We start from the raw sequence: 27,961 nt of genomic DNA, 5'->3' as shown, positions 1-27,961 counted from the left end.
GGTCGGACCAACGTTTCACCCATCCTAGTTTTTGTTAAATACTGGACATACATTTTAGCTCAAAGCGGAAGCAGCTCCATACAACAATGAGTTGGATCTGGACATTTTCGTGAAACTGTTCGGTACTGACGCCGTCTTCTTATCCTTCGGTGACGACAAAGGATTCGACTTCAATAAGATCCTGGATGATATCCTTGGCACGTGTAGCAGTGGTATTAGCAAGCTAAAGCATTTCCAGGTACTTCAATTTAATTTTATATAATTGTGACATACCTAGTCAATAAGACTAGTTTTTGTGCTAACACATAAATAAGTGTTTCTTATAAAGAACTGTATTCATAGATTATATATAGACTATGTAAAGGAACAACACCGAATCATGAAATCTGGTGCTGATAAATTCTGAACAATTATTAATAATATCAACTTAACTAAAACTACACTATCTCGTCAATTAAACCGTTAAGCTTAAAGTTTCTCTTCTCAAATTAAAACAAAAACTGAATGTTAATTTTAAATTTATTTTTCAGACTGATTTCCGGACTCATCTCTTATTCCTCGACGCTGAACTAGCATACCCAACTTCAACTGGTCTTCCTCTCCACCTCAACTTGGTTGGTTCGGCCACTGCCAAATTAGATCTGGCCACTAACATCGATGTACGTCAAATCATATACTCCCCACAAAACGCCAAAATTGACGTCAAATTCATTCCTAGCACTGACCTAGAGATCGCAGGAGCGTTTTTGGTAGACGCTTACGCTGTCACTACTGGACTAAAAGTTTCGACTACATTGCGTTCTTCAACCGGGGTCCATGTCATAGCAAAAATTTTGGAAAATGGTCGTGGATTCGATTTGCAACTGGCCCTGCCTGTCGACAAGCAAGAGCTTCTAGTTGCCTCCAACGATCTGCTTTACGTAACCGCCGAGAGGGGACAGAACGAGAAATATGTTCCTATTAAAATAGGAACAGCCCCGAAGGAATATCCAGCCTGTTTCGATCAACTTTCAAGCGTTCTTGGACTCACACTTTGCACTGAATTCACAACACCATTCGCTATTTCAAGTAAGTCCAAATCATTTAATTATTATCCTTAGTTGTAGTTCTAGTAATAGTCTCTAGTAAATAATTTGATATCTTCACTAGAATTACAACTAAGGATGCTGTTCAAGTGGATTAATTTCATTCAATCAACCAATCAAATGTTTTTGAATAAATAATAGAGAAGATATTACAAGATCGATTTTTTTGCAGAAGACACACGAGGGCCTAGCGACGACTCCATCGCGCAGTTCCTGGCTCGGTTCCCGCTTTCCGGTTCTGCTAAGGTTAAGGTGGTCTTAGAGAAGAATGATCTTCGTGGATATCACATCAAGGGTGTCGTAAGAGAAGACAAAGGCGCTGGTAAACGCAGCTTCGAATTGCTTTTCGATGCCGAAGGTAATTAAACCACACCCTATTTATGATGAGTTTCTTAGTTACTTTAACTTCTGCTTAGAACCCACCATTAGAACTACGCAAACCCGCATAATATATCCCAACAAAGTATTTTTGAGTCAAAAAGTTTTTGTAAAATTTCTCAATAATTTTTTTTAAGGACCAATTTTTTTTTTCGAATACACAATAGTTTGAACTCACTTAAATTTAAAGATTATTTTGACTTTTTAGAGAAAAATTCTGAGATACAAAACAATTTTAGTGTTCAGTTTAGTGGTTAGAGAGATGAAATGCAAAAAAAGACACAAGATTTTTATTTTTCCGTCTTTTTTCTTTTAGGATCTCGAAATCGTCGCACACAATTAACCGGAGAGGTAGTCTACAACGACCACGAGGTTGGCCTGCAAATAGCTCTAGACTCACCAATTAAGGTCCTGCATGCTCAAATCTCGGCTTACAACAAGCCCAACGAGATGGTCGCCTTAGTTAAGGCCAAAATCGATAATCTGGAGTACTACGCTAAGGCCGGATTCGCTGTTCAAGGCAATGCCCAACGCAGCATCTACAAACCAATTTTAGAGTACCAATTGGCAGAAGATGGAGGTAAAAAGCATGAGATCAAAGTTGATGGTCAAATGGTCAAGGAATCCAACGGGCAAATCACTCGGTACAGCTTAGAAGGAGTACAGATTAATCTACCGAATACTGAGGAGCCTTTACAGATAACTGGTCATGCAGCCAACCAGCCTCAGACAAGGGAATTCGACTTTGATGTAGCTGTTAAGAATTTCGCGTCTCTCAAAGGTGGAGTTAAGGGAACTAATATCAATCTGGAGTTTGAGAACAAACTAAATCCCGTCATCAACTTCAAGCTCAAAGGAATTTTCGAGTTTACCGATACGGTAAAGATCTTGTATTTATCACCTAAACTTTTGTTTTTTATTGCTTGAATATTGCTTAGATACGACCTCACTATTTACCTTGTGTTAGATGGTTACCAAAGCAATGATTACTGCTTAGTGGCAGAAGTAAACAGACTCCTAGGATCTACTCAGCCGGCTCACAATACTCTCTATCACTAGAGATATCTAATTTTGTGTACTTTGCATTCCATTCCTTCGATTAAGTTGATATGTACACTGTATGGTTATTTGAAGGTATTTCAGGGATGCGTTGCATAATACCATCAACCTCCTTTAAGAGTATAAGGTCCTGACAATTTTTGTAAGGTGTACAAGAAATTCTGCATACTGCTTCCAACTGGTCTCTCTAAGACAATAGAAAAATAGTATGTTAAGCCAATGCTATTGAAACGTTAATAATAATTTATTTTTAAGATTCACAACGAAATTGACTTGCAATACGGACCAAACTTTAAAGACCCCAACTCGAGGATATTCTTATCTCAGCTGCTGAAGTACCACATTAAATCAGCTGAAGACTTCAATATTATCACCAAAAATAAGTGTAAGTAATAAGCAATTGTAGAGTTCAGATCACTGCTCGAGCTTTTATGAAGGATAATATGGACAAAAGTTTGTCCATGTCCCCAACATAGTCAAAATGATAAACTTTTGACTTTTTTTTTATTTTTTTTTTTTTTTATATTGCTTAGATGGATGGACGAGCTCACAGCCCACCTGGTGTTAAGTGGTTACTGGAGCCCATGGACATCTACAACGTAAATGCGCCACCCACCTCGAGATATAAGTTCTAAGATCTCAGTATAGTTACAACGGCTACCCCACCCTTCGAACCGAAAGGCATTACTGCTTCACGGCAGAAATAGGCGGGGTGGTGGTACCTACCCGTGCGGACTCCCAAGAGGTCCTACCACCAGTGATAAAGTGACTAAAAAAGAGCAATCTTCACTTTACTATATTTCACGAACCAATTTAATGAATTAGACAAGATTTATCCTGTCGACATTATAATGTCAGGTCACGTTCTATTAAGCAATTAACGAAATTAAAATAATTTAATGTAAATTTAAACCCATCACATTTTGAAATACAATGAACATATTTTTTTTTATCTTACAAAGTCTCCATTGTAATAGCTGCTATAGTATAAATGTAGTCATGATCATGGTACCCATCCGTGCAAGCTTACAAAACGCCCTATGCTACTGTATGACTAAAAGAACACTAGTGGCCGGATTCCGGTCAATCCGATACTTAAAATGATATCCAGTCGAATACTTTATTGAAGACTAGCTGACCCGGCAGATTTCGTAGTGCCTCAATCGATAAATAAAAGACCTAAAATTTTGAATAAACAAACTTAAAACAAACAAAAGGAATCCGTCCGACGGGGGACACATCAAAGGAAAAACAAAATTGTTATTTTTATTTAATTCCCAGCATTTTCATATTTATCTATCTTTTAAACCTTCTCTGGACTTGCACAAATAATTCAAGACCAAAATTAGCCAAATTTGTCCAGCCGTTCTCGAGTTTTAGCGAGACTAACGAACAGCAATTCATTTTTATACTTTTTTGAAGATTTTGTAATTTTTTTTGTTTTACAGTTGAAATCCGCGCTATTCCATTCAAAATTGTAGCCGAAGCAGATATAGACCCTAAAAAGGTGATTGTGGAAATAGGGGGACAAGTCGAGCAGCGAAGCGCTGCGTTTGAACTTGAAGCTAGAACTCAAATAGAGAAACCAGGAGATTACAGTGTAAAAATTAAAGGAAATGTCGACAAATTCTGTGTCGAGGTTTTAGCCAAAAGAAATATACTAAATGCTGATAAATCCAACCTAGAAAACTACGTTGATATCAAAGGTTATGGAAGATACGAACTGTCCGGTGTGCTTTTACATAAGAATAAACCAAACGATGTGAATCTTGGAGCTATAGGTCACCTCAAAATCAGCAGCAGTGGAAAGAGTGATGATATTAAGTGAGTCGAATTAAAATCATTTCAATTTGTTCAGTATCCAAATTACATAAGACGAGTAATAAATGGACATTTAACTTTCATTTTTTTAGTTTTTTTATAAATTTTTTATTGCATACATGAGTGGACGTGCTCGCAGCCCACCTGGTGTTAAGTGGTTACTGGAGGCCATAGACATCTATAACGTAAATGCGCCACCCACCTTGAGATATAAGTTCTAAGATCTCAGTATAGTTACAACGGCTGCCCCGCCCTTCAAACCGAAACGCATTACTGCTTCACGACAGAAATAGGCGGGGTGGTGGTACCTACCCGTGCGGAATCACAAGAGGTCCTACCAAAAGTAAGTTATCAGATTGCTCTCTTATATTTTAGCTAATTATATTATCAACTTTTTCAGATTCGATGTTGGCGTGGTAGAGAATACTCATTTTTACTCGTCGCACGCCGTTATCTCTAATTCCAAGGGTACTCTATTGGATTACCTATTGAAGATCAGCAGAGGGGGTACCCCAAGTGGCCAATTGAAATTCGTCCTGAAAGACACAATCGCTGCTAACGGAGAATACAAAGTTACAGGAAACGATGGAAAAGGCAACGGAGTTGTCATTGTCGATTTTAAAACGGTAAATACTTCTACGGAAAAATTATACGACAAGCTTTATAATTTTTTATGAGCTTAGAAAGTTTCAGAATCACCTTCGTATCAATTTCTGCTTCCAAACATATCTTTAATAAAATAAAAGCATATTTTTGATTCATGACGTGTGAATGACGATATGAGAGAGAGAGAGGAGTGAGTGTTGAGATGACGGCTGATAGAAGAGAATGGAAGAGAAAAATTAGCTGTGCCGACCCCACCTAGTGGGATAAGGTGGAGAAAAAGAAGATATTTTTGATTCATAGTTTTACTTTATTTTCAGTTACAACGCAAATTTAAAGCTGATGTAAGCTTTTTGGCGAAGGAACCCGTGTTTAATGCAAACATCGACTTATATTTGGACTTTGACAAGAACAAAAATGACAAAATCTGTTTCTCTACGAATACCAAGAAAACCGATAAACTACTGGAATCCAAGTAAGTATTTCAATCACGGTCAACATTCTGTAGATACATTATTTTGTGTGCAACTTGAAATACCGTTATAACGTTTTGAAACAGCATCGAAATAAATTATTATAGTGTTGGTAAATATTTCACCGCAGCCCATAGATATCAAGTTTAGAAGTCATCGTGGCCTAAAGGATAAGACGTCCGGTGCATTCGTGTGTAGCGATGCACCGGTGTTCGAATCCCGCAGGCGGGTACCAATTTTTCTAATGAAATACGTACTTAACAAATGTTCACGATTGACTTCCACGGTGAAGGAATAACATCGTGTAACAAAAATCAAACCCGCAAAATTATAATTTGCATAATCACTGGTGGTAGGACCTCTTGTGAGTCCGCACGGGTAGGTACCACCACCCAACCTATTTCTGCAGTGAAGCAGTAATGCGTTTCGGTTTGAAGGGTGGGGCAGCCGTTGTAACTATACTGAGACCTTAGAACTTATATCTCAAGGTGGGTGGCGCATTTACATTGTAGATGTCTATGGGCTCCAGTAACCACTTAACACCAGGTGGGCTGTGAACTCGTCCACACATCTACGCAATAAAAAGAAAAAAACTACCGTCTAAAATTTAATACAAAACGATGATAGGGTGTGTTGTAGCCCCACATGGCTAACTTAGCCATGCGTACGAAGGATGGGACGGTCTCAGTACAGAGAGATTAAAATAAAATTAATAAGGTTATCGAGCATTTAATTTAATTTTATTTTATTTTAGCATTTAATTAATTTAATTTATGACATGTCCTTCTTCAAACGAGGCTTTGTGAGTATTATTAAGCAGTAGGCAGCGGCTTGGCTCTGCTCCTGGCATTGCTGAAGTCCATGGGTGACGGTAACCACTTACCATCAGGTGGGCCGTACGCTCGTCTGCCTACAAAGGCAATAAAAAAAATTTTTTGTTTATAGAAACAAATTGGAATACGGCGGAAAGAACTTCGAACTAAATATCCATTTGGAAGGTAATTTCGATTTAACCGGAGCAACTCGTGCCAAAGTGGAAATCGTTCTGCCAAATGAAAGGTGTCTGTCTTATGAAGTTAATCGCAATATAGCCGTCAACAATGCCGGGGTAAGTCTATATGTTTTTAATCTTATCTATATTAATAAATTGACGTTTATTTCATTTATACCATCGGTTCCAAAACTACAGCAAACATGTGTTTTCTACATGGATACCTACCAAGTTTCAAGTCAATCCGATGCACGGTTCAGTAGTTATAACGGAACATCCGTAAAAATCACTGTAGATTTATATATTAGTACTAACTGACCCGGCAGACTTTGTAGTGCCTCAATCGATAAATAAAAGTCAAATAGAATCCGTCCGACGGGGGATACATCAAGGGAAAAACAAAATTATTATTTTTATGTAATTCCGAGCATTTTCATATTTATCTAACTTTCAAACCTTCTCTGGACCTCCACAAATAATTCAAGACCAAAACTAGCCAAATCGGTCCAGCCGTTCTCGAGTTTTAGCGAGACTAAGGAACAGCAATTCATTTATATATATATATATATCGACGCTTGAAAGGCAAACGTGACTAAGCGATAATAACTGCTTTGTACATAAATGATAGGCAATAACCGTATTCGATGCGCAAAAAAATATATTTCTAGGTCTATTAAAATAATTTCAATCCTAAAGCCAGATTCGTTAAAATAGAACTTTTTTCAGGTATTTCAACTTTAAATTAGTCTACTGTAAAGGTCACGCATTGTCGCTTAGTCTTTTTTTTTTATGATTGAAAGTTTACTGGTGGCCCGAAGGCCTTTCCAGTTTCACCAGGACAGGTGGGCGAGCAAAGTCTCAGCCAAGAGGGGTGGGATTTGCTAACAACTGCCCGAGCGCCTCCGAAGGAGACCTAACAACTCAAGAGCAATTGTTTCGCGAATGAATCTACTACCGGATCGGAATCGCGACCCGCTGAGAAGATCCGGCGAGAAACTCAGCGGGCTGATGCATGGGTTAGGTTGCACGTCGACCTCTTTGTCGAGTTCGACGAGTACGGTTACCGGGGTCCCTAAGCCTGCCCCTAGTATTAGAGCTGAAGGCATCTAATGCAAAGGTTATTGGATCTGATGGATCCGTAAGGACGTGTCTAGGGCGTCGACGGTGACTGGCTCCTGCATGATCAGGATTCGGGGAGTAGTCAGCGGCGGCAACGATAAGGCGATTATCATGACGCATAGCCTTATCGAAGTATCGTTCCGACGCTGACTTCATGTATTTCCGAATTGATTCGAGGCCCAGGTCGTCGTGTAGGTCAACGTTCCTCACGAACCACGGAGCCCCGACAGCTAACCTGCAAAAGCGGGATTGTAGGGATTGGAGGGTGTCTATGTGTGTGCGGGCCGCGTGAGCGAACACCACACTCGCGTAAGTCATGACGGGCCTTATGCAAGTTTTGTAAAGTGTCACCTTGTTCCGAAGGGACATTTTACTCCGCTTACAGATCATGGGGTAGAGTCTACCGAGAATAAACGCGGCACGGTCACGGACTGATTTTATATGCGGGCGGAATGTCATCGATGCATCCAGGGTAACGCCCAGGTACTTGACCTTCCTGACCCAGGGTATGGGTTGTCTAAAGAGAGTAATCGGGGGTGTGAGATTCCTCCTCCTAATCCGGGAGGAAATCCGTGTGGAGCTTCCCCTCTGAAATAGCACCGCAGTACTTTTCGCTGGGTTGATGTCTATGCGCCATTTTCGGAACCACTGTCCTAGGGCTAGGGCTGCGCTCTGAAGCTTCTTCGCGATTAGGGACTAATTTCTACTAGAATAGTAAACAGTCGTGTCGTCGGCGAATAAAGCTAAATGGGTCGGCGGCGACCGGGGAATATCGTTGACGAATAAGCTAAATAGGAGGGGTGAGAGGACAGAGCCTTGCGGGACTCCAGCTGTGAGAGGTCGTGGGGAGGAGCGGGTTCCCTCGACTCGATAACGAAAAGAGCGGTTCGACAAGAAGTCCCGTATGATGAGCACGAGACTATCCGGCACGCCCATGTTGAATAGTTTGAAAATCAAACCGTTGTGCCAGACTTTGTCGAACGCTTTTGCGACGTCGAAGAAGAGAGCTCCCGTGTATAACGGTTTTGGTCGATTAAGCCCCACAAGAATGTGCTCCGTGAGGCGGTGCACCTGTTGAACGCATGAGTGATTTGTACGGAATCCGAATTGTTCATCGATGGGAATGCCCTTGGATGAGACGAAATCTCTGAGGCGCTTGTAGAGCAGACGCTCATACAGCTTGCCTAGAGACATGAGGAGGCTAATCGGGCGGTAACTCGTCGGATGATTTTTTGGTTTACCGGGTTTATGTATGCCGATAACGTCCGCTTCTTTCCACACCGCGGGAAAGATACAGTTCGCCATAGCGGCATTGAAAATAGATGCCAACATCACGATGAGTTGGACGGGTAGAAGTTTAATAACGCGGTTAGATATACCGTCGGAACCGGGAGCCTTGCGAGGACGTAGGTCTTTGATCAAGTCTTTAACTTCCATCGGGGTGACGGGTGGTAACGCATCCAAGGGTGGCAAGGAGGCTCTGCGTTCTACCTCACTGTCTACTAATTCTACATGAACAGGGTCCACGGATTGAGTGCTGGGCGTGCACTGGGTTTGCAATGTATCGGCCAGCAGCTCTGCTTTTTCGTCATCATCAAAGGCCGTGAGTCGGCCTGAGGGGCCTACGAGGGGGGGCATAGTTACTACCGTATCCGATTTGAGAGTACGAGCTAAGCGGTAGTAAGACCTTTGGGAAGGCGCGAGTCCTTCTAAGAAATCAGACCATCTGGCATCTCGGACTTCGGCGATGCGAGATTTTACGTCGCGTTGTAGGGCACGCATTCGAATACGATTTTGCGCGGTAGGATACCTGTCGTAGGCGCGTATCGAGGCGTTCTTAGCTCTAAGGAGTTCCCTAATATCGTCGGACAATTTGAAGCGGTGAAGGAAGTCCTCCGCTACAACTTGTTTCGATGACCTATCTAATGTCGAGGTGATGTGTGATGTTAAGATGTCTATGGCTTCAGCGGTATCCTGAGGAGACGGGGTAGAGTCCGGGTTAAACGGGAGCGATGGTGGATCAGATTCAGCCAGGCTGATGCCCAGCGTGTGCCAATCCACCACAGTCCTCGTGACGGGAACGGAATCGGTGTCGCTTAGTCATGTTTGCCTTTCAAGCGGCGCACTGTAGATTTATATACTAGTATAGATTAATATTATTTAGTAAATTTTGCGTTTGCCACAGCTCTATAACGGCTTCGCCAAAGTACTGATCTCGGATGAAGAGAAACGTGGAGCGGCCGCTTCTACGATCAAATACGAAGCTAAAATACGCGACACGAACATCGAAAAGCAAATCATCAGCTATGAGGGTCAACTGGAATTCCAATTTAAGAATAAAGGTCAAAGTAAAGACCTTAAAAATACATTCACCCTTAGGAACTTCCCCGATGGAGACAAGTTATACAATTTCGACTTCAAGGTAAATATAGATAAGTTAGAAAATTATTAATTACGCAAACCAAAGCCTAAACACATATAAAGATGTAAAAATAATTAATTGTAATAATAATAATAGTAGTAATAATAAATAAAGTAATAAAACTTTTTATATGACCACTGAAGCTCTTCTCGAATCGTCTTAAAAAAAGATCTTAACATTCTTGGCATTATTTAATCGGGTCAAGAATTATTTGCTTTGGTTTTTAGAGACAATTCCAGTACATCAACAGAGATAAAAGTTTTTTTATTTATTGCTTAGATGTGTAGACGAGCTCACAGTCCACTTGGTGTTTAGTGGTTACTGGAGCCCGTAGACATCTACAACGTAAATGCGCCACACACCTTGAGATATGGGTTCTAAGGTCTCAGTACAGTTACAACGGCTGCCACCCTTTAAACCGAAACGCATTACTGCGAAATAGGCGGGGCGGTGGTACCTTACTGTGCGGACTCCCAAGAGGTCCTACCACCACTAAAACGCACAGGTAAAGATGCGCAAGAGTCGAAATTTCGGGCAATAATCCACTCCATGTCAGCAGTTTACCCAAATAAGTATTATCATTTTCAGACTGACGTCCGAGGCAACTTGATCCCGAAGCCAGCGTCTTTGGTGGCAAGCGTGACTTATGCCAATTCAGTGAGCGTTCTCGATGATAAATACAGGTTCAAGGGTAACTATGGTGATGATATCTCGTTCGAGCTCGCTGGTGTACGGGAGATCAAACTTATTGAAAAGGGCGAGAAGAAGTGAGTTTCCAATTATTTTTTGTCCACAACCAAAGAATTTAGCTAATTTGTCCGGCTTTAAAATTGAAGATGAGGGTACGCGAGGCATACTCCTGCTTGACAATTTCAGAATAGATATTCTTCTAGAATGCCTTTTATTAAATGGTTAAACTAGCTTTGCCTCAGTATTAAATGGTTAGCCAAAATACATCATAAAATCAGTGCCACTATCCACCTTGATAACCACCTAGATAAAATTAAAGTTTCAATATTGTATGAGAACCGTTGTCTTTTTCCTTTTTTAAGCAATTTTTCCATAGATATTTAAAAATATGTATACGCTTCGTCTAACCGAGCACACAAAATGATTTTATTCGGACGTACGTTTTAAATTTTGAACATCTTTCAGATTCAATGATAATTTCATATTAACTGTAATATTGCCATTCGAAAAAGCTCACGATATTAAATGGGTTTCTACGATATTCTTCCTCCAGCCTGAAGGCAAAGATTTTGCTGAGGTGAGTATTAACACGTAATTTCTAGAATACTTAGTGTTATTTCACTTAGAAAATAAATTCAAAATCACGTACTTAGTACGTGACAGTTGGAGCCTTTGGTAAAAACTGCACAAAGTAATGTTCTCAATAATATCATGTTCGAAAAACGTTCACTTCAAAAACAACCGTTTCTTTCTTTTGATTTGAAACATCTATAGCCGCACGTAAGACCGATTACTGGCGTGGCGGCGCGTCACCACGCTATATTATGGTATATATATACAGTCTACATGCAGTAGTGTGTACGGTGTGGCGACGCGTCGCCATGCGCAATCGACTGTGCGATTCTCTCCCACTCGATCCGGCGTTATCCATCCCTCTCGCTACACTGAGCTCGGATACCTATAGTGTATCGTAGTGTATACAGTGCTGTTTACTACAGTACACATAACCTGTGTTTTACTTGAAAACAAATTATTTTTTCGTAATATTTTATTTTATCATTATGACACATTTAGTTCCTATCACAATCTGTTCTTTTCTGCATATTACTTTTACAAAATAATGTCGATGTTTCACATCTGCCAGGCGTCCCGTGACGGCTCACATTTTTTTTAGTATTTTATTAGATTTGATTGGCAAACCACTCTTAAGAGCTATTATTAATGTTTAGCGGTATCCGGAGCGAAGAAATGATCTTAATGACAACAGAATTCTCCGGTACCCAAGTTATTCACGAGCTGGACCATTCATTTAGAAGCCATATAATTATTCCAAGACAAGATTATTGGTTGAAGTTCTGAAGACTAGCCCAGTTTGAAAATCTAGAATCCGTAAAAAAATCTCTTAAAGTTGAATTCCTCTTTTCCAGTACACGCTGGTAGAATCTGTGCAGATTAATGCAGATCTATACAAAATCGACGTGAATGGCAAGAAAAGTCTTAAGGATGGAACTGGAACCATCAAGTTCTTAGTCCCTCATGTTGATCCATTCATATTGGAGTATAAATACAAGAATGGACTTGAAGGTATGCATATTCACAAAAATATTCTCTGTATATATCATATGATAGAAGTCTAGAAGCAGAAGTTTACATGTAATGAACAGATTCGTTACAATTAAATTTAGCTGCTCATTATAATTATTTAAAAACAATGCGATCATTACCCCCGTGAGCGCACTTATTGTACTGTAAGATTCTAAATAACAATATTTTTTTGTTTTTTATTGCTTAGATGGGTGGACGAGCTCACAGCCCACCTGGTGTTAAGTGGTTACTGGAGCCCATAGACATCTACAACGTAAATGCGCTACCCACCTTGAGATATAAGTTCTAAGGTCTCAAGTATAGTTACAACGGCTGCCCCACCCTTCGAACCGAAACGCATTACTGCTTCACGGCAGAAATAGGCAGGGTGGTGGTACCTACACGCGCGGACTCTCCAGAGGTCCTACCACCAGTGGATACTGCAATTAATTTGTACTTTTATATATTCAGGGGAGAAAAAGAGCCACGAAGTCGAAGCGAAAGCGAAATATGGTAAAGGCAAAAGCGCTACAATATCCTTGGATACTGCGTTCTCGCCACACGAAAACTATCTCCAGTTCAAAGGGCAAGCTCCCCAAGCCGAGAACCTGAAGAAACTGGAGTTCACTATAAACTCCAAGAATCCGTCTCCGGACTCATACAGTAGCACGCTCATCGTAGATGCTGATGGAAGGGTCTACAAATTGGAGAACAATGTAGTACTATCTAAGGCCCATCCAGTATTGGACCTCAAATACTCCAGTCCAAGCTCGAACAGACCAAGAAAGTGAGTAGTAATAAACAGCTTCAAGGGCCACCGGAGTAGAGTTCACCCATACTACCTGGAGCCACTGCGGTTATCCACAGTGCGTTTCCAGAGATCTTTTTTGTCACGTACCATCCGGCTTTGGAATGAGATCCCCTCCACGGTGTTTCCCGAGCGCTATGACTAGTCCTTCTTTAAACGAGGCTTGTGGAGAGGTAGGCAGCGGCTTGGCTCTGCCCCTGGCATTGCTGCAGTCCATGGGCGACGGTAACCACTCACCATCAGGTGGGCCGTATGCCCGTCTGCCTACAAAGGCAATAAAAAAAAAAAGATTAACTTTAGCGTATGGAACCACTGCCAACGGCATCCTATCGCCTACTCCCGCAAGTAAAACATACTTAAATATTCCCCTTTCCCTTAAATTTTCCCCTTTATCAAAGATTCGTAGTGAATATAACCAAATATGTTCATTAATTGACGGTATCGACATTTTTTACGACACGTATCCTGGTTTCAAAAACTAGCTAGTATCAAAGTTTCTTTGTTTATAATTGATTAGGGAATTTGAAGTAGTTAATTAACTCCTGTTTTCGTGTTCTTTTTAAATTTTTATATTTCTTATATCGTACCGTTAACATTTAAATTTAACCTATTTTTCCCTTGCCCTCAGTCATGTAAGAAGTTTAAGCTAATTAATTAAAAAAAGTCAATCATAATGGCTATCAAATTATTTTCAGGATTTTCATCAAGGGCACCTCTCTTAGTTCTACTCAAGGCAAAATCGAAGTGAACCTACAGGATATCAACGGCATTTGCCTTGATGCCGTTTCTGAAGGAAACATCCAGAAGGACAACATTGCCATTAAATTCCAGGGTAACTCCAAGGAATTGGGCATGAAAAACTATATCGTCGAGATCAGCAGTAAAGACGCTGGTAGTGGAAAGAGATTGGAATTCCATGCGACTAATGACAACAAGAACGTATTGAGTGGAAGGTAGCGCATAGTTAAATTTGTTCGTTCATACATAAAACAGAATCTTCATTTATTGAAAACATATTGCATAAGACAACTATTAAGAAATCTGTACTTACGTATTAACGCCACCGCGGCAAAAATTCTATTAAAAAGTCGATAAAAAGCAATCTTTATGTTTTTATATTGTTTAGTCTTATTGTAATAGTTAGCCTTATTGTTTGCACGCAGCAACTTGTTATTTATTTGCGCACGAAGCTATGTTTTGGTTTTCTAATTGTCTGCTGATTTTTAGCTGATTTTTGAGCTTAAATTTGAATCCGCCTTATCTCCGGCGCTGCGGGAAGAGCAGCCGTTCCGCCCTTGCGTGCCGAAGCAAGGTCACTCGTGCTCCGTCACAGCGGGCGAGGCTCTCTCTCCGCGCCTCCGATTTTTATATACACTCTAGGGGTAGGGCAGACAAGACCAGGTGGAAAGTGGGGTGCTCTGATTCGCTTTTCCATCTTTTTCGAATATTTATGCAATTTTATTACTAACCATTAAATTTTTGCCGCGGTGGCGTTAATACGTAAGTACCAAGAAATCTAATATAGAAAACATACGTTTCAACTAATTCATAAGTACGTCCAATAATTCTTTACTTGGTATATTAAAATATTCTCTGCTGCCAATTTAACCAAAACGTACTCAGTTCGTAACTATAATAATAAACTGATAGTTATTAATTCCAAATAGATCTGCCTATTTCTGCCGTGAAGCAGTAATGCGTTTCGGTTTGAAGGGTGGGGCATCCGTTGTAACTATACTTGAGACCTTAGAACTTTTATATCTCAAAGGTGGGTGGCGCATTTACGTTGTGGATTTCTATGGGCTCCAGTAACCATTTAACACCAGGTGGGCTGTGAGCTCGTCCACCCATCTAAGCAATAAAAAAACAAAAAACAAAAATCTAATTCCTGATTTGTTTTTTCAGTACCTCGTTCATTAGCAAACAAGAAGGCCAAGGAACTATCATAGAAGGTTCTGGAACTGTCAAAGTTAAGGAAGAACAGAAATCGGCTAACTTCAAGTACATTCGCACCGTTCTGACCGAGGGCAACGAGAAGGGAGTGGAGGTATAAACCCAAAATTGATCTTTTAGGACCGTTAGGGCGCGTATTATTAGCAACCAGTCTCAAAGGGCTGAGGACCACATTTTGATTCCAAGTATTAGGGTACAGATGCAAAAGAGAAATAAAATTGCAGACAAGGTGTCAATATCCGCAACTGATCTCATCTGATGTTACGATGGACAGATGACTTTCATTAGACTAACTGTTGTTGATCAAAGTTTTATCAAATTAAAATTGAAGCGGTTAGAACCGGTTTATAATCTCAATTGCCAGAGTATCAGCCTTAAAAGACAGTCGTTTTTGCAGACATTCTTGAAGCTGAGCCTCGGTGATAGGAGCTACGCGGCTGAATCCCGGGTCACGAACCTGGAGTACAAGAACTCTTACATTTACTGCGAGGAGAAAAAGCAGTGCGCGGCCATTGAGATCCAATCCAAGATTGATTTGTCGAGTAAGTATAGAGCTCCGATAAAGTCCGACCTGGTCCACATCGCTCTTGATTCCACATTTCACAAGCCCCCTCCAGACTGCCAGAGACAGAAGCAGATGGAGAAAAATCGTGCGAGAGAAAATGATACAGAAGGGTGGTCACGACCTTCAGCATTGAGGAATAGGACGCAAGGAAGAGGATAGAGCCCTGGTGAAATCTTCCCAGGTTTAGCCTTTAGTCGCTGTGGTCTAGAGGATAGAATGTCGCCATCCATCTCAAGGCAAAAGATTGAAGTTTAATTGTATTAAATAAGGTCACTCTTCAAACCTAAGCACATTGTAACTACCTTACCTTAGAAATTTATGCAAGGATGTTATCTTCCGTGTGGCTTCTCAATATAACTAGCAAATCCATCTACAAATAAACACCATAGTACCACAGTCTATAAGCAATGCTACTACTTCCAAAGGAAATATCACCGTTCCTAAACGTACTAATCAAATGTATTCAACAGAACCCGGAGTCATCGTCAACGTGGTTAACGCCGGATTCGATCTTCGTACGCTTGGTATCTTACCTGAAATTGGCTTCCAAATGCGTGACGAGGTCTCCGACAATCGCTTCCCGAGATTCACCTTAGATCTTCACGTCAACACCAAGGAGAAGAAGTACCATCTCAACGCTTATAATACACCTGAGTTCGGAAGTGAGTTTTCGCCTGTTGTTTTTTTTTTAGGATTGAAGGATTACTGGTGGCCCGGAGGCCTTGCCAGTTTCACCAGGACAGGTGGGCGAGCAAAGGCTCAGCCAGGAGGGGTGGGATTTGCTAACAGCTACCCGAGCACCTCCGAAGGAGACCTAACAACCCAAGAGCAGCTCCTTCGCGAATGAATCTACCCGCTGAGAAGATCCGGCGAGAAACTCAGTGAACTGATTCATGGGTTAGGTTGCACGGCGAACTCTTTGTCGAGTTCGACGAGTACAATTACCAGGTTCCCTAAGCTTGCTCCTAGTGTTAGAGCTGAAGGCGTCTGAAGGTTATTGGATCTGATGGATCCGTAAGGACGTGTCTAGGGCGTCGACAGTGACTGGCTCCTGCGTGATCAGGATTCGGGGACTAGTCAGCGGCAGCAACGATAAGGCGATTACCGCCTGTTGTAGTTACAAACACTTCTCACGGCCAAGATGATTTCAAAACGACTTCAAAATGAGTTCCAAGATGAAGGTCGATGTATTTACTGGTGGTAGGGCTTCTTGTGAGTCCCCACTGGTAGATACCACATCACCCTATATATTTCTGCCGTGATGCGTTAATGCGTTTCAGTTTGAAAGGTGGGTTGAAGTTAATAAAGTTACTATCGCTCAAATATTCAGCTATTTCACATTAATAGATACAATGCTCTGCGGAATTATTCGAGATGATCCCTTATCTTCTTTTTACCATCTAACCTCCCGACACTGGAGCAAAGTTCATTCATATTATCTGGAACCGCTGCGTTCATCGACATTGCGTTTCCAAAGATCTTTTCTGCCACGTACCATCCGGCTTTGGAATGAACTACCCTTCACGGTTTTTCCCGAGCGCTATGACATGTCCTTCTTCAAACGAGTCTTGCGGAGAGTACTCAGTGGCAGGCTACAGCTTGGCTCTGCCCCTGGCATTGCTGTCGTCCATGAGCGACAGTACCGCTTACCATCAGGTGGGCTGTATGCTAGTCTGCCTGCTGGGCAATAAAAAAAATATATATGTAACCTCTATACGATTAATCCTAAAAGAGGTTAATATGTTATTTATAATGTTCTTCTTTAAATGACACAAATAGAATTTCGATTATTAAAAACATTAGAACATTAGACATAAAAAAGAGCATTTTTGCAATATTAAAATATAAAAAGATATGAAAATAATGGTGAAGCAATAGCTTTAAATGTTGTTTCTCTTTATAAGAGCAACTCAATTGCTATAGTTTTACAAAGCTAAACTGTATTTTGATTTAAATAAATAAATACATTATATATATATATAAAAGCGTATTAATAATTAATAGCCGATTCTCACTGTCTTTTAATTGTTTGTATTGTGGATTACATTATTTTTTAGTTTAAATTACTGAATTCAATTTCTAATATCAACTGACGTTACAATTTGTTTTCCTTGCAGACTATGCTTCGGGAGTCGTTTTCTATCTTCCGTCCAGGGTTATGGCTCTAGAGACCACTGTAACGTACCCAACCAGCAGTGACTCTCCGTATATATTCAGCGGAGAGGCCTGCCTCGACCTGGATAAGAAGAAACAGGGACACAAGACCTCTGTTAGATACCTCATCAACATCTCCAATAATAGGAATCAGGAAGCTATTGCAGCCGAAATCGGATTCTTCCACCCAAGACTTGATAAGGTGAAACGAATTTTATATTTAACTAGCTGACCCGGCAGACTTCGTAGTGTCTCAATCGATAAATAAAAGACCTAAGCTTTTGTATAAAATAAACTTAAAACAAACAACGGGGGACACATCAAAGGAAAAACAAAATTGTTATTTTTATTTAATTCCGAGCATTTTTATATTTATCTTTTAAACCTTCCCTGGACTTCCACAAATAATTCAAGACCAAAATTAGCCAAATCGGTCCAGCCGTTCTCGAGTTTTAGCGAGATTAACGAACAGCAATTCATTTTTATATATAGAGATTTAGTACAGAGCTTTTGGTCTAGGTCTCTATATGTAAAACAGAAAACTCTCTTGGTGTGCCAATAATTTATTATAGTAAAATACTTATTTCATGGAATTTTGTAGACTCATTTGCCCAAATGATCGACAATGTGATTGTCTCCATTCACCCCAAGCAAGAGAACTTCAATTGTTTTACATAAACTTAGCCCACTCTTCAAACCGAACGACATGGTAACTGCTTTGCAATAGAACATTATCCAAGTTTTTTTTTATGACCATTGTAGGCAGACGAGCATATGAAACGTTCTCTGCGTTTTCTATTAGGTTTTCATATTTTCCATGAAGAGTTCTCTGATGATTCAACATGACCCCTTGTTTCTTTTTGTCGTCATACCACCCGCTATCGAAGCAATTTGATTTGCAAGATCATCGCGTTTATCTATAGTCTGTTTCTAGATATCATTTTTACCACGTGCCATCCTTATCTTGCCTCTCTCTACAATATTTCCTGGGCCGTACGACATGTTCTTTATACCCGCGTGAACACGACTCTTCTAAATCCAAGTAGTTATCAAAGACCATATATGTCACTAAACAGTCACCCACTTCGAGATCAAACCTCAATTGTTTAGTAAAATGATTGTACAAGTGTTTGAGCTACGAACCAGATATGCTTTTACACAAAATTAGACAGAGTAGATATCTACCAGTACGGAATCACAAGACGAACTATCACCATAATGTCTTAAAAGAAGGCTTAAAAATAGTTCTTGACTATAAATATAGAAGAGGACTGCTGAAAACCACTCATTAGATAGACTGTTGGCTAATTTGTCATTAGGGGTATTAAAATATACCAAAAAATTAGTAACACTTGTCGAAATATGCGACATTGTTATAGTTATATAAGGCACATCATGATGGGCCTTTTGTTCTGATCAAGAAAATGTATTGAAATTTTCTTTCACAGGAGGTAGTCATCAAGTCGAACGCAGTCTTCAAGGTCCCGGAACCAAATCGATATATTCTCGAATCATCAGTCAGCCTATGTCACTCCTCTCTCGGCGCTGTAAGTATTATCTTGATGGGAGCACGTGTGATTTTATGTCAAGTATTTTCTGGAAATACATTTCATGTTCATCAGTTAAAAATTAGGCGGATGCATTGACATTCGATTGCTAGGGCAGGAATATCGTCGAGCTTATCCAAAAACAGAATTGGTAAAAGCCCCCTATTCATACTGGTAATCCACATTACCACTGCTGGTCTCTATATAACTGATGCAAACGCTAATAGTAAAAATCCTACGTATTATCAAGTGAATCCATTAGTCATCCTTAGAGTGTGGTTCTATACATTCAACGTCTTATTATTGTTTTTATTGCTAAGATGGGTGGATGAGCTCTCGGTCTACCTAGTGTTAAGTCACTGAAGCCCATAGAGACATGAGCTCTGAGTCTCAGTTTTGACAGTACAGTGGTTGCCCCATACTTCGAACCCAAACGCATTTTTGTGTTTGTGCTAAGGTTTTTTTTTTGGAAATGGTCTTATATTTTTTTCCTAATATTGGTACATCAGTATTTTCTATGAATGTGATAACTTGTTGTTCTACAGGATCGCGTCTCCAAACTGTTGTTAGATGTTTCACCAACCAAATTCGTTTTCTTGGTAAGTTACTTTATTAATTATACATATTATATAACAAAATTGGGGCTATGACTAAAATCACGCTTTGAATTTTAATAAAAATTAAACCATACAATTTTCTCTCGAAAGGGGATTTTCATTTACAAAAATCTCACTTACTAACTACGATTTCAACTAAATTTAATTTGACGGTGTCTAATAAAGCAACACTTAACCGACATAGCCTCTGCATCCGACAGCGTTACAAACTATAATGAGCTCGAATGCTTGTTCGCGTTACTTTTTATAGACTGGGACTACCTACCCACATTTCAAAATAAAAGATTAGCGTTAAGCATCTGTAATAATGAATCAAAATGTGCCATCGTTAATACTAACTGTTCTTTTATTTCTACAGGCCCAAACACCATTTGTAAAGGTTATAGACTTAGAAGGAACAGTGGACGTGCAAAGCAAGGCGAAGACCCAGCAGGCCAAGTTGAGGTTCAAGCTTCTAGAGGGCAAGGAGGTCAGCGTCCAGGCTCTGGCGAAAGACTTCCAGTATTTCGAGTTCACAACAGGTTATCTTGGTGATTATAAATTTCGAGTAACTTGACCTATAACAAAGCCTAATCTTTTGGTTTATTATGTGAAGTTCGAATTGAAAGGGACCCGATCCGACTATGCTGATTGTGGGAACTGGTTCCTATAGCTTTTTTTTCTCGACTTCAAACTAAGTCAGGTTTAATTATTTGGGATAACCCTATAGTATTTAAATGTCAGTCATTTTAGTATAACAGTTTATCAGAAAACACGGTCAGAAATATGTTTTTTTATATTCATAAATAGTTTTATATCTAAATTCAGGGGTAAAAAAATGATAAAGATATTTTTGTTTTCCGAACTGAAATCTTATTAAATTAAATTTAAGGCTTCGTTTAGAACCAAACCTTGGTTATCAAATTCAACAAAATCGAATCAACCTTTGTTATTTGTTTATGTTAGTCGAAACACTTGTCGCATGATGAATTTTGTTATTTTGGACCCCTTGACCAATACCGCTTCATACAGGCTTTTGTGCATGAGTGATGGAGACAACTCCCCATCAAGCATCAGTGTATACTTGCTAAGCAATGAGAAATCTAAATCAGGATTATCACTACCGAAGTGGCATTTCGGTTTCCACAAGTTGATATAATTGGAATTACTCTTTTATGATGTAATCTCGGCTTTTTCATTGTTGTTATATTGCGAAAAGATGACCATTTTCGTTGTCATCGTCCGATGACCGCGAAAACTGTAAAGCATTTGAAACTTTGGAAAGAATATAATGACAATTATAATAATAATGTGAGATTAAGCCGTGGAAGAAAAATGATTTATATTATCATAGTACATATGTATATTATTTTATCAGAAGAGGCAGACCGCAAGCTCTCTATCGTCGGTCATTTGGTCCCGGAAAAGAGAGTAGATATAACCGCTGATATCATCCTATCTGGTGACAAGAAAAACATCGCCCACGGGGCACTTTTCCTGCAAGATAACCTGGTCAAAAGCGACTACGGACTATCGAAAGAAAACTTCAACTATTTCTTGGTAAGCTAGGAACGATTGTTAACTTACAGCGCCTTCCGACGCGTAATCCCCAATTTTATTTCTGACACAAATCCATTTGGTCCTTCTATCTTCCAATTCTTCTTTCACAGAACGCTCTGAAAAACGACCTAGACACATTAGCTGAGCGCATCAAAGAAAAAAGTGAAAAGGCCGGCCAGGAAATTTCAACGATATCCCAAAAAACAGCTCCTTACTTCAAGAAAATCGATGAAGACTTCCGCAGAGAATGGAGCAAGTTTTACCAGGAAGTCACTGATGATAAGACCCTGAAGGAACTATCGCATGCTTTGTGAGTAAAACTCATCTACTACGTAAATGCGCCACCCACCTTGAGATATAAGTTCTAAAGTCTCCAGTATAGTTACAACGGCTGCCCCGCCCTTCATACCGAAACGCATTATTGCTTCACGGCAAAAATAGCCAGGGTGGTGGTACCTACCCGTGCGGAATTACAAGAGATCCAGCCACTAATAATTACGCAAAATAAAATTTGCGGGCTTAATTTTTATTACACGATGTTATTCCTTCACCGTGGAAGTCAATCGTGAACATTTGTCAAGTACGTATTTCATTAGAAAAATTGGTCCCGCCTGCGGGATTCGAACACCGTTGCATCGCTAGATACGAATGCAACGGACATCTTATACTTTAGGCCACGACGACTTCAAAATTTGTAATGTTCTAATAAGTATTGTGTGCTAAATAAATAAATAAAAAATAAGATATTTGACAAGACTCGACCGCGTTCCTGGAAATGGCATATAACACTCAGAAGGACTAAATAAAGTAATTCAGTCGGATAAGTTTATTGACGTCATCCTAACATAACATTCTTCTTCCAGCAACGAAATAGTCCAGTTCTTCGCTAAGATATTCGACACCATCTACAAAGGTACTGAGCCGATTGTGGATAGCATCATTAACACGTACGTCGAGACAGTGAAGAAGATTGCGGAATTATATGAGAAACAGGTAATTAAAAATTAGAATTATTAATCTATTGTGGGTCATCAGGGGTCATATACCGACCAGCAGTCGTGCGTACCCGACCCTGTGAACCGAACGGTAAATAACTGCCATTGCCCTCAAAACACCTAATTTCGTAACCTCCCGATCCACTGTGTGGAAACTCCCGAAATACCCTAATTTCGGATCCTCCTGATCCACTGTGCTTTTAGGCACCCCAATCACCAGTCACTATCCTCGCCGAACCCGTCGAATGCGGTGAAAGATTCGACGAGCAAATTAACCCTCAGACACAGCCCACTGAGTTTTTAGCCGGATCTTTTCAGTGGGTCGAGTTTCTGATCCGGTGGTAGAATCTACGAAGCACTGCTCTTGCTAGGGCTAGTGTTAGCAAATTGGCCAGGCTGATGTCCGTCATCTCGCATAATGGCTCGGTAAAGCTGGTATAACCTCTCGAAATTACCATGATAAGTAGGCAATAAAATAAAAAAGCCGTGCGTTTGAAATATGAAGGATCCATCCATTTAGAACATGCCTCACTTAAATTGCGTTGACCCAAAATTTATTAACTTTGTATCCTTAACAGCTGGAACCTCAAGTGAGACAGTTATACGAAACCTTGGCGGCCTTACTCAAGGAGTATTTAGATGGCTTGATCGACCTCGTGGCGCACTTCGCGGCTCTGATCACAGATTTCTTCGAAAAACACAAGCCTGAACTGCAGGAGTTCACGAATGTGATCACCGATATATTCAAAGGTACCTTGCCCAACCACACCAAGCACACTGCTGATACTAAGTCTGAACTCGCTAATGCGTTTTCTTCATAAAGATACCTAGTTCATAACATGAGTTCTTAGTGGTATTTATGATGGTTTCGGATTAACGTTACCAAAATTGTTTGCATATTGAAGTACTTTTGTACCGACCAATGTAAAAAAATGTTATATTCATTGTAAGCATCATTGGCTATTGCTTCATGTATATGTGCACTTCGCCTTGAGGTATGAGATCAAAAGCACATTTCTATTGAACAGATTAAAAGCGTGTTCACATTGCATTTCAATAATCTTGCCAATTTACAATGGCTAAATTAACATTTCTCATGCTTCTTAAGATTTCGCTCCTTAAAATGTTGCAGTTGGAATTATATATTTTTTAATAAATCATCTTTATTGTTTTCCAAGACGGTTGTTATAATGGAATTAGAGCTGCGGCTGACTCTACCTACCATCTGGCAGCGGACCATTCAGAAAATCCAATGTGAGGTTTAAAATATATTTAAATAATTTCAGATCTAACCCGAATAATTGTCGCTCAAGTAAAGGAACTTCCTTCTCTAATAGCGCAGAGCTACAGAAACATTGTCGAACAAATCAGCGCGCTGCCTATATTGTCTAATTTGAAAGAGAAGGTAAGATGATCTTTATCATTCCGAGTCCTGATATTTTAATTTACAATGTCATCTTAAGCATGATTTTCTAATAAATAAAAACCATCATAAAACATTTGCACAATCATGTTTTTTAAAGGACAGTCGCTTGATAAACCTTTTAAGAACAGTAAGAATCTCTAGAATTTTATTTTTATTTTTTGGAAATACAAAAAAATACTTAATATGGACCCACAATTCAGATGTTTATGTTAATCTTGTTAATTTTTTAAGTAACAAAACGTTAATCGACATACGATAAGTAAAATTTGCCGTTCCTTTTGATTAATGATTAAGCAGTGAACGAATGTGACGTAATCATTTATGGAACTTTTGTTACTTATCAGAAAACAACTTTACATGCAGCTACTTCTATAGCCAATACTTTATTTTCATACGAAGCACATTATCTAATACACTTTAATGTCTAAAGCTATTTACGGGAAATGGTGTTATTTCTTATATGATAGAGGAGTAGGGAAGGCTAAAACAAGTTGCGCTGACCCCAGATGACTGGGAGAAGGGCAGGAGAATGATGATGATAGTGTTATTTCTTATCGGTATTCTTTAACGGTTCTCTTTACAGTGGAACGATCTGGTAGTTCCCGAGAAGATTCTAGAAGTGACCCAGATACTGTACAGCAATATCCAGAAACTGTTGCCAACGCAGGAAAGCAGAGATCTGGCCGAAGCGATCCACTCCTACGTTCAGAAGGTGATGATTTAAAATAAATAAATAAAAGAGAACAAAATCACGTAGGGTCATCCGGTCCCAATTTAGGATTCCAAAAATCGTTGTTGTGACTTAAAGAAGAGAAACATCCATTATTCGTGTATACTTCCATTTGATCAAAGGTCCTAATGGCAAGCTACTACTGTTGATTAATATATTAATATTTTGAAGTCGTCGTGGCCTAAAGGATAAGACGTTCGGTGCATTCGTGTTGAGCGATGCACCGATGCTCGAATCCTCGGTAGGTCGGTTTGAAGGGTGGGGCAGCCGTTGTGACTATACTGAAACCTAAGAATTTATATCTCAAGGTGGATGGCGCATTTACGTCGTAGATGTCTATGGGCTCCAGTAACCACTTAACACCAGGTGGGCTGTGAGCTCGTCCACCCATTTAGATTTTTTGATTGCTTAGGCAATAAAAAAATATAAAGTCTTCAACCTCGACACGATCAGTAATGACAAGGATTTTCTTCTCTAGAAACTCCGTAACCAGAAATGCGATGATGAGAAGGAGCTGCGTGTGGTCTATCAGAAGTTGATCACAGCTGTTACATCTCTCGTCCAGTTCTTGAGGACTCAGCTGAACGAATTTGGCATTATCAACACGACGCCCGACTTTGCGAACGTGAGTATTACCATTTTAAGTTTTATGCCTGCGAATTCGAGGAATATTATTTGATGAAATTTCCAAAAATTACACTACGAAGTATGCTGGGTCAGCTAGTTATATTAATATAAATTAATATTTACTTAGTTAAATAAAGATAACAATGATACAAGCATTTCAGAACACATACTTAGGTGTTTTTTTTTTCTTCATTTCATTTTTACGATTCCTAACAAAATTGCAAAGGTAAATCACGCAAGAGCATCACATTTCAAAAATCTATATCTCAACAGTTCTTCGCTGCCCCAAGCTCAATTAAGTCCGCTCCGTCTCTTGCTGGAGAGGCAACGTGGAGCTTCTTCAAACAGTTGTACTCCGGTGATTTCCCTGACATCCTGGCCCTTCTCAGAGCCTACAGACCTCGTAGCATCAACCCACTAGATGAAGTGCCGTCTAAGCGTAAGTAACAATGTCAATATCCTATGTGTATCCTCACCTTATAGGCAAGAAGAACAAATAATATAAAACTTATCACTTCGATAAAAAACCTCTCCTACCTACTCCCTACTCCCTGAGTCGCATTCCTCACGGCTGAGGGCCGTGACCATCTCCTCCCGTTATCCTTCTCTGGAGATGTTTCGCCATCTTCCTCTGTTCTCGGCGGTGTGCGTGGCATCGTAGAATGTGGTATACAGAGTGTTGCGGATTTTGTCGGACCAGCACATTGGATTGCGGCCACGAAATCTTTTGCCTCCAATTTTGCCAGTTACTATCAATTTTTCAAGATTGTCATCACTCTTTCGGGCAATGTGACCGAAGAACTCAAATATCCTTTTGAGGCAGATGGTAGTATTTCATTAATATTCCAGTAAGAATCCAGAACTCGACAAAATGCTGCAAAATAAATTACCGACCAATGCACCAAACATCAGTATGTAACAAACACACAGATTAGATAACAGAGTCCTTAATGTTTGTTTCCTTACAGTCCGCGCTGTTGTTGTGAACGGTCAACACATCTTCACGTTCGACGGTCGCCACCTCACCTTCCCAGGAAACTGTCGCTACGTATTGGCGCACGACCACGTCGATAGAAACTTCACGCTGCTAATCCAACTTCAAAACGGAAAGCCCAAGGCTCTTATTTTGGAAGATAAGAGCGGAGCTATCATCGAATTGAAAGAAAATGGACAGGTTCGTAATATATGAATATAAAAATGAAAAAAAAAAAAAAAAAAGTCTCGCTAAAACTCGAGAACGGCTGGACCGATTTGGCTAATTTTGGTCTTGAATTATTTGTGAATGTCTAGAGAAGGTTCAAAAGGTAGATAAATATGAAAATGCCCGAAATTAAATAAAAATAACAATTTTGTTTTTCCTTTGATGTGTCCCCGTCGGACGGATTCCTTTTGTTTGTTTTCTTTTATTTTATACAAAGGTTTAGGTTTAGGCACTACGAAGTCTGCCGGGTTAGTTAGTTTAAAATCATATTCGACGTAAAGTCTTATAACTTTTATTTAAGGCCAATCAAATCTCAAATAATAATAATTAGATCTAAGAACAATCTGCAGAAGGATGGTTAAGCCAATTGCAGTTCATGCTCGTGTGGGAGATACAATTGGAAAACGTTTTACTCTATTTGGTTTTAGAATGTTACCTAAGGGTTTTGTCTTTGATATGCAGACTCATATAAGGAGCCTTATTGATAATTTTGCTAACGCCTTACTCATTTCAATACACATATCGTTTGCAAATTCTAATTCTAATTAATTTTATATGCCTCAAACAAAAGATAATAAATCTAACTATGTTTCTTCCTTAGGCTATTCTAAACGGAGCTTCCAAAGGATTCCCGATCATCGAAAAGGATGTGTTCGCTTTCCGTCAACCAAGCAACAGAATCGGTGTTGGCTCATTGTACGGTCTCATGGTCTTCTGCACATCTAAACTTGAGGTAAAGTAAAGTTTGCTTAATATAAACTCGAAAAACATTACGGAAACAATTCAAAACCAGGATTTAAAAAAAAAATTACTACGTCAAACTAAAAATAATTCAAATTTAATAATAAAGCCAACTTATTTAATTTGTTATTAAAGGCACACTTGATATATGTACTGAGTCAATACAATAAAAGTGTGGAAGAGATAAAAAAGTGTATGAATCTACGTGGATTAACTACTTGAAGACACATTCCAAAATGATGACCTAATTACCGACACAAACGCATCAGCCATAAATAAGTAATTATTAAAGCGTTCAATTCTATTTCCAACAGGTGTGCTACATTGAAGCTAACGGCTTCTACTTGGGTAAACTTCGCGGTCTTCTCGGAGACGGTAACAACGAGCCTTACGATGACTTCAGGCTACCTAATGGAAAGGTAACTAGAGATTAACATCTTCAAACGCAATCCAAATGAATAATTACTAGTAATACTGGTTCTAAAATACCACGGAGGACACTTCCCCAGTTTCTTTTTTATGAATGTGGGATCACTGGTGTCCCAGAGGCCTTTCCAGTTTCACCAGGACATATGGGCAAGCAAAGGCTCAGCCAGGAGGGATGGGATTTGCTAACAGCTGCCCGAGCGCCTTCAAAGACCTGGCAAGTCAAGAGCAACTGCTTCGCGAATGAATCTACTACCGGATCGGAATCTCGACCCGCTGAGAAACTCAGTGGGCTTCTTCCCCAGTCAATAAAAGTGTTAAAGCGATATCTACTGGTGGTAGGACCTCTTGTGAGTCCGCACTGGTAAGTACCACCACCCTGCCTATTTCTGCCGTGAAGCAGTAAT

General features: G+C 39.8%; 1 protein-coding gene across 4 annotated transcripts in view; it reads left to right on the top strand.

Annotated features, from left to right (window-relative positions):
• Positions 1–27,961, top strand: part of LOC100862791 (apolipophorins) — a 61,069-nt gene that overhangs the window by 27,377 nt on the left and 5,731 nt on the right. For 2 of the 4 annotated variants that reach the window (XM_004926586.4, XM_062676410.1), the window contains exons 16-48: positions 59–238; positions 531–1,068; positions 1,258–1,443; positions 1,780–2,342; positions 2,778–2,907; positions 3,971–4,346; positions 4,744–4,969; positions 5,267–5,421; positions 6,365–6,527; positions 9,715–9,951; positions 10,540–10,718; positions 11,107–11,218; positions 12,069–12,225; positions 12,697–13,012; positions 13,729–13,986; positions 14,939–15,080; positions 15,384–15,528; positions 16,022–16,213; positions 17,669–17,907; positions 19,154–19,252; positions 19,798–19,851; positions 20,228–20,390; positions 21,227–21,408; positions 21,519–21,718; positions 22,272–22,401; positions 22,982–23,153; positions 23,690–23,808; positions 24,413–24,541; positions 25,038–25,184; positions 25,460–25,625; positions 26,155–26,360; positions 26,989–27,120; positions 27,443–27,547. In XM_004926586.4, the coding sequence (XP_004926643.2) occupies positions 59–238; positions 531–1,068; positions 1,258–1,443; positions 1,780–2,342; positions 2,778–2,907; positions 3,971–4,346; positions 4,744–4,969; positions 5,267–5,421; positions 6,365–6,527; positions 9,715–9,951; positions 10,540–10,718; positions 11,107–11,218; positions 12,069–12,225; positions 12,697–13,012; positions 13,729–13,986; positions 14,939–15,080; positions 15,384–15,528; positions 16,022–16,213; positions 17,669–17,907; positions 19,154–19,252; positions 19,798–19,851; positions 20,228–20,390; positions 21,227–21,408; positions 21,519–21,718; positions 22,272–22,401; positions 22,982–23,153; positions 23,690–23,808; positions 24,413–24,541; positions 25,038–25,184; positions 25,460–25,625; positions 26,155–26,360; positions 26,989–27,120; positions 27,443–27,547 (6,498 nt within the window). Of the gene's footprint in view, positions 1–58; positions 239–530; positions 1,069–1,257; positions 1,444–1,779; positions 2,343–2,777; positions 2,908–3,970; positions 4,347–4,743; positions 4,970–5,266; positions 5,422–6,364; positions 6,528–9,714; positions 9,952–10,539; positions 10,719–11,106; positions 11,219–12,068; positions 12,226–12,696; positions 13,013–13,728; positions 13,987–14,938; positions 15,081–15,383; positions 15,529–16,021; positions 16,214–17,668; positions 17,908–19,153; positions 19,253–19,797; positions 19,852–20,227; positions 20,400–21,226; positions 21,409–21,518; positions 21,719–22,271; positions 22,402–22,981; positions 23,154–23,689; positions 23,809–24,412; positions 24,542–25,037; positions 25,185–25,459; positions 25,626–26,154; positions 26,361–26,988; positions 27,121–27,442; positions 27,548–27,961 lie in introns of all 4 variants that reach the window. The other 2 variants (XM_004926585.4, XM_062676409.1) reach the window with 1 other exon arrangement.

Source organism: Bombyx mori, chromosome 27 (genome assembly GCF_030269925.1).
Source record: "Bombyx mori chromosome 27, ASM3026992v2".
NCBI lineage: Eukaryota > Metazoa > Arthropoda > Insecta > Lepidoptera > Bombycidae > Bombyx > Bombyx mori.
The sequence above is the reverse complement of the archived record's forward strand: the minus strand, read 5'-3'. Positions and strand labels throughout refer to the sequence as shown.